Raw genomic sequence first — 7,059 nt, 5'->3', positions numbered from 1 at the left:
GCAGCACTTTCACATTGCCAGGGCAGACCCCAGTCCCACGGGTGAAGGCACGTTGCACCATGTACTCAATGCTCCTCTCCTGACACCAGTCTCAGGTGGTCTCTTAAAAAATGGCTATCACCAATTTGGGAGCTCACTGGCACCAGCTCACTGCGAGGAACCAAAGGTACTAAATAGGGGTGGGAACAAGCTGCTCATGGACAGTTAAAGAAATCCTGGATGAAAACTGAGGTATTTGTTAATCTGACAGATAGAGAAGAAAGAGTGCAGATAGAGCTTGAGAAGCTACTTGAAGTGGGAACAAGCTGTATAAAAAGTCTTGGGAGAATGAAATGTAGAAAAATATGCTGGACTGGAGTAAAAGGACCCCATTCCCACCTCACCCTGGGCTCTTGAATCCCAGTTCAGAGTAAATGAAGAACTTCCTATGTTGTGCTAGTCATCACCATGAAGCAACAGTCCTCAGGCTCAACTCCTGCTCCAGGAAAGGAGCTCACAGCCCTGCTGAGATTAACGTGGCAGTCACCAGACTCAGTAATTGGCAATGAGGTGTGTTAGATGTGGCTTTGTGTTTACACTAAAACCAGTGTTGAACGGAAAGTGTCTCTCAGCACTCAGTGAAGGGAGAGAAAATTTCATAAACTTCACAAGCCTGGGAAGAATTGTGGGAGGCTAATTTTGGTAGTCCGAAAAGGCCTGTGCTGGGAAATAACTTCCACAGCAATGCCTCTGAAAGGTGGGCGTGGAGGCATTGTACTGAAGCCTTGGGCTGTGGGAGAGTATCAGATGAAGATATGCAATGCTACTGCAGGCCAGAACTTGCCTGAGCCAGAGCATTGCCTCCTCACGGCTGGGACAGTCCTCCCAAACTCTGCCAGCTCCAGCCATGGGAGGAGGCTGCCTCCTGCCCTGGGGAGCACTGTTAGGTCTCTGAGTGCTTTGGAGTTAGTAATTGTTTTAGGCTCTGGTGCAATGGAGACCTGCTCCGTGCCTGTTTGCCAGCCTTTCTTGCCAGCATAGGTAGAGTGTCCAGAAAAGTAAAGTCCCCATCTGCTTCCCCATGATCCTAATCCTATCAAAGCCCATTAGAGTTTGACATTTGTCTTGAATGCAAAATAACTTTCACTGCAGGGGAGAATCTTCAAGTGTCTGTTCAGTTCCTGTTTCTTCTGCCTTTGATGGGAGGAATTGCTGCCCGTAATGACAGCTACCCCACATCACTGAGAAGCTGGGTACTGGAGGGTCAGAAGGGGAATGAGCAGAACAAAGAGGCTTCACTAGGCTAAAATCAGTGTGAAACACCAGTAGCTAGTTTGCCAGAGCAAACTAACTTTGCCAGACAGCTAAAATCAAGTTAATATATGAAACAACATAGGGAAGCCAGAAATTATTTTGTTATCTTTTTACTTGCTAGAATTCTGGGTCTGGACAGCAGCCAGCTCTCCCTTCCCCAGTACAGGGCTGTGAAGCCTGGAGACTGTTCTCCTTTATCTCTGAGCTGCTCATTGCAATGTCTGCAAAGCAGTAACAAGACATCTGATTGACCCAAATATATCAGTGATCACAGTTTCAGGAATGCTTAACATGCTGTAAATTGAACAGCTTGGCTGATGTTTAACCCTTTACTAATTGTCTGGGTTTAAAAATATTGAAGCTTGTAAGCAGGACTATTAGCCAGTGGGATGGCTCAGCTAAACTCTGGCTTGTACTCCTTCCAAAAAGTGTAGTTAGGAGGCGGAGTATTTGGGGGAGGTGATGTTTTCCCAGCTATTGATTTAAGGGTGTAGTCACAGTATAGCCTGTTGATTAACTGCTTAGCTTACAAGAGACAAGCTGTAACTGAAAATAATACCATGCATAACTTGGAGCTTATATTTACCTTAATAACAGGAAACATAGTGTCCTTACCCATGGCAGTGGTACTTCTCCAGAGGGGATTCCCAGTACAGACATTGGCAGTTGGATGCTCAATAGAAGCATAACTCACCCTGAAAGAAACACAAATAATTCACCTAAATCAAAATACATGTCCAACCTACATGTAGAATAAAATTAGTATTCAGCTTTCAATCTTTTTAAAGCTATTTCAAGCTGTAAAGTGACAGCAAACAGAGGCAATTCTGTGTCACTTCTTTGGTAAAAGTATCAGCGTTATGCTGGATAAAAGCCTCCTGCTTAGAGTAATGGTATTGTTCTTATCGACCACTGTGAAGTGCACCAATCACACCTGGTGTTCACCTCACACTTTCAAAAGGTGAAAGTGTAAAGAATCGTCTGGCAATAAGGCTTCAGGGTCGGAATAGCATGAGACCCGATTTTCTGGGCAACAAGACGAATGTTTTACAGCTGGTATTGCATTTAAGGGAAGCCAGAATGGTGACTATTTCTTATTTCAATTATCACCGGTGCCGCCTGTGGCTGCAAGGCGACGCCGTGAGCGGCAGGAGGCGCCGGTGCAACACGGCTGCCCGTAGGGGCGAGGAGGCTCCCGCTGCTCTATGTCCGGGAATTTGAGGCAAAAGACAACGAAAAAAACCCAGGGAATTCAGCTTCTGCTTTTTGAGTCCTTTTTTCTCTCCCTCTCCCCCTTTTTTTTTTTTTTTTTTTTTGGAGTGTGTGCATGCATATGTAAGTTGTTAAGGTGGATTAGGAGAGTTTGAATGCTTTTAACAAAATCCTGGAAAAGAAAGAATTCCCTATTTCCTATATTGAAAGAAAACAAATTATCTTCCATCTAACCTGGAAGAGAGTGGTGTGGCTGAAAAACTAGGAGTTGCTGCGATATCTCAAGAGAGCAGAAAGACTTGGGGAGATGAGAAAGGGATTTTTTTCTTTTGCAATATTTAAGATTCTGCGTGTGGTGGTTTTGCTAAGCTGATCCAACTCCAATAACTACTTTGGAGGACAGCCACGCCACTGAGAGCAGAAGGTAGAGGTGTTTAATCTAACGCGGCTCACAAATGTGTTCTTCCCAAGAGATCCCTAGAAAAATACAGGAAGGGCAGAGCTAAGCTTCTTTGTCTTGGGAAAGCAGAAAAATTGAAATGGAGGATAAAGAAATAGCTACTCTTCCAAAGACCTTAAAGGGACAAAACTTGAAAAGAAGGGCTGCCTGTTGTTTCCTCTGGCAGGATAATCCGCGGGGTGGGACAGCGTCCTGCCGCCGGCTGCGCTGCCTTGACATTTTCCCTAGACATAGTTAAAATATCAAGAAAAGCTGGTCCTCACACTCCGTGACACACCTGGTGCGTGATCACGCCGCACATCCTGGTGTGTAAGAATGCGGAGGGCGCTCCCCTTCGTGCAGAGGAGCCCCGCATCGGCTGCCACCTGCCACCACCGAAGCGGGAGGAAGCGCAGGAAGAGGCGAATACTCCATGCGTTCTCACCACCGCGCCTCGCCCGCGGTGGCCCAGGCGATCCCTTTGTGCAACCACCTGCCGGCTCCCGGCCCCGCTCCCGGCCCCCAGCGCCGAAGGAGTGGCGGAGCGGAGGGCGTGCCGAGGTACCGCTGAACGCGGCGAGACCTCTCGGGGCAGCCGTGCCCGGAGGCTCCGGGGAATCTCGTGCACCGGAGGCGGGGGGCGGCCCCGCTGGCTGCGCACCGCCTCTCCCTTCCCCCTCCTCGCCGTCCTCCCTCGGCGTGCAGGCTCCTTTGTGCTGCCTGCAGCGGGGAGGAGGACGCGGCGGGCCGAGCGCCCCTGCTGTAGCGGGCTCCCTGCCCGCGGGCGGTCGGCAGGAGCGGCCCCCAGGCCCCCCCACCCCGACCCGTGTGTCTCCGGAGGGGGCGCCCCGCCATCGCCGCTTTAAGCGGAGCGCCACGCCGGGAGACGGGGCGGGCCGGGCGCGCCCCCTCGGCTCCCCCACGTGGTGCGGGTGCCCGTGTCCCCGGCCGCCGGCGGAGCGGGGCGCACACGGCGCGGGGCTGCTGCTGGGCTATCCCCCTTCCGCCGCCGCTCCCCGGGCGGCAGCTCCGGCCCGCGGCCATGCGCCAGCGCCGCGCTGAGCGGCCGAGCGGCGGGGCTGCACCGCCGCCGTGTCCCGCGGCAGCGGCGTGAAGCGGCGTGAGGATGAAGCGGGCGAGGCGGGCCGCGCCGGGCCCCCTGCCCCTTCTGGGGCTGCTGCTGCTGGGTGCCCTGCCGGGGCTCTGGACGGTGCTGCTGCGGCGGGAGGCGGCGGCGCAGCCGGAGCCGGAGCCGCGCCCGCCCGCGGAGCCACTCCCGGGGCGGTGGGGCTGGGGACGCTCCCCGGCGGCGCGGGGCGAGTCCGGCGGCGGCGGCCAGAAAACTTTCCGGACGCTACTGGCGGTGCCGGAGGCGGCGACGGGTCGGGAGGAGCGGGGCGGCGAAGAGCGGTTCGCTGTAACCGGCTCCTTGCCGCCGGCCGGTACCGCCTCTCCGGTGGAGCGGGGCATCTTCTGGAGCCGTGAGCTAGAGGAGCAGGTGCCGCCGGGCTTCGCGGCGGAGGAGGCGGCGGCGTGGCTCTCGGCCGCCCGCGCCGCCCGTGTGTCCTCGCTGGAGCGGGGCGGCTGCGGGCGCAGCTCCAACCGGCTGGCCCGGCTGTCGGACGGGAGCCGCGCCTGCGTCCGCTACGGCATCAACCCGGAGCAGATCCAGGGCGAGGCGCTCTCGTACCACCTGGCCGGGGTGCTGGGCATGCAGGAGCGGCTGCCGCCCATGGCCCTCGCCCTGGTGGAGGCCCGCGGGCGGCAGTGGGAGCCGGTGCGGGAGGAGCTGCGCGGCTCGCATTGGGCCGAGGGCGCCGTGGTCAGCCTGACCCGCTGGGTGGACAATCTCACCGCCGTGGTGGCACCCCCGCCCTGGGGCGCCGAGGCGGGCGCCGGTCGGCGGCTGGAGCCGCTGTCGGCGGGAGACTTGGGCGGGCTGTCGGCGTCGCAGCTGGTGGAGCTGGTGCAGTGGAGCGATCTGATCCTCTTTGACTACCTGACGGCCAACTTCGACCGCCTGGTCAGCAACCTCTTCAGCCTGCAGTGGGATCCCCGGGTGATGCGCCGTGCCACCAGCAACCTGCTCCGCGCCCCCGACGGCGGGCTCGTCTTCATGGACAACGAGGCGGGTCTGGTGCACGGCTACCGCCTCCTCGCCATGTGGGACCCTTACAACGAGCCGCTGCTCCGCTCCGTGTGCGTGTTCCGCGAGGGCACGGCCCGCCGCGTCGCGGAGCTGCACCGCCGCCGCAGCGCCGCCGCCGAGCTGCGCCGCCGGTACCGGGCGCGGGAGCCGCTCTGGGCGCGCCTCGGCTTCCTCTCGGAGCGCCAGGCAGAGATGCTGCAGGCCCGCGTCGACTTCGTGCACCGCCACATCGCCCATTGCCGCGCACAGGCCGCCGTGCTCTGATGGCCCCGGGCCGGTCGGAAACGGGCGGCGAGAGCTCCAGCTTTCCTCTCCTCCAAGGCAGCGGGACTTGCCCCGGCAGCTGCCGAAAGCAGGAGCTGACCCAGCGTGCCACCTCGGTGCTCGGCGCCCCGTAATCGCTGCGACTGCCGGGGATGGGGGGGTGGGGTGCAGAGGATGGGAACGGCGGGAATCACAGGCTATTTGCCTGCCGGGGCTGTCGAGAGGAGCGATTAACTAGCGTTTGTCAAGATCCCTGAAGATGCAGAACGCAATCGGTATAATTATGGCCGAGTTTCGTTCCAGGACTCTGCCCTCAGAGTTCGGAAAAAAAAAAATGAGAGAGTTCAGCATTATTAGTGCTTTCCTTAACTTTCTTGGTGCACTTGCCCTCATAAGAAACCCCATAGGAAAGCTGTTTCTTTGTCTGGATTGCGGTCGAGTACCTCTTCCAAAGGACGCAGGCAGAAACGTTTTTTTATATATTCTTTCTTTTGCAATGGCATATTTAAGTATGAATGTTGATATTCACAGACCAAGAACTGATTGCACAATAGGGAAGCCCCTAACTAGCAAAACTGCCCTATTTATGAAACTTGTTCCCTACCGATTAACGAAAGTGAACCTTTCCACTGATTGTTAAATCTTGTCGGTGAGAAGTGTATAGGAAGCTGATACTCCCTTAGCTCTTAGTTTTTGTTGTGGTTGCATCAGGTTAAACTGTTTTCATTCTAAGCATTTGCTTGTAATCATCACCATCATCTTTTCATCTGACCAGTAAAGTAACTGACTAATGGGTGGCACAAGAGGATCTCCCATTTTTAAAAAATGCTATGTGCTAAGACTTTGACACAATAGTTAAAAGTGGAGAAAAAACTGTTTCATGCACTTTACTTTGACTTTTTAATATTTTTTTTATAGAAAAAGACCTTTTTATTTTACAAAGTCTGGTTTTTATGTACATTATATATGTTAATAAGTTTTTCTGTAACATACTAAAGAAACTGATATTTCAGTAAAGTGTGTTAATGTTTTGCCTTCGGCCTGAATGTTTGCCTAAGCTTTGACAGGGAAGCATGTGTCTCCTCGGCTTTCTTTGATGGGCAGTGGAGGCCACCACCTTCCAGCTTCTCATTCCACTGGACGGAATGAACTCTTACTTGTTCCCTCTGAAGCAAGGAGGGGTAGAGTTCAGCTTTCAAACACTACTCTTCTCTCTCTCTCTCTCATTCCTAGCTGTTGTGTCACTGAAAGGGCAAAAGCTCTTTGAGTGGCTAAAGTAATGTGAGTACTTTGGCTGAATAGACGTTTGTTTGGTTTTTAAAGCCTGAAATGAACTGCCTTGCCTAGCCCTGAGATAACTGTAGCAGTTAGTTTCAGCAAACTGATAGAGCTTTTGTGGGCTAGCTGCCATCAGCCTTTCTGGGTCCAGGGTCTGGATAGCAACCTCTCAGTACAGGTGCTGTCAGCTGTTACTGCACCAGAAGCATCTCCAGAGATGATGGTGTTTTCAGTGGGTATTTATACTGGTCCTCAGTTATTTCTTCCCATTTTGATTATCCTTGCAATGGGGGTTGAACCAGAACTGAAGAACAAACCTTTTTAGTCTTGCTGAAATAGTTGGTGGGGTTTGTTTCCGTATGAAAGTTCTGTTCTAGGCAGGGTGAAGCAGTAGCAGTGGGCATACAAAATAAAATATTTGTAC

General features: G+C 54.1%; 1 protein-coding gene across 1 annotated transcript; it reads left to right on the top strand.

Annotated features, from left to right (window-relative positions):
* The first annotated feature begins 3,903 nt into the window (after positions 1-3,903).
* FJX1 (four-jointed box kinase 1) lies at positions 3,904-6,392 on the top strand. The gene has a single exon (XM_027882224.1). The coding sequence runs from the start codon at positions 4,071-4,073 to the stop codon at positions 5,355-5,357; it is 1,287 nt and encodes a 428-aa protein (XP_027738025.1). The 5' UTR covers positions 3,904-4,070; the 3' UTR covers positions 5,358-6,392.
* Positions 6,393-7,059: the final 667 nt, after the last annotated feature.

Source organism: Empidonax traillii, unplaced genomic scaffold (assembly GCF_003031625.1).
Source record: "Empidonax traillii isolate 1590-97213 ecotype Southwest subspecies unplaced genomic scaffold, ASM303162v1 scaffold103:size1334136, whole genome shotgun sequence".
In the NCBI taxonomy this organism is placed as follows: Eukaryota; Metazoa; Chordata; class Aves; order Passeriformes; family Tyrannidae; genus Empidonax; species Empidonax traillii.
This window is presented reverse-complemented; position numbering and strand designations above follow the sequence as displayed.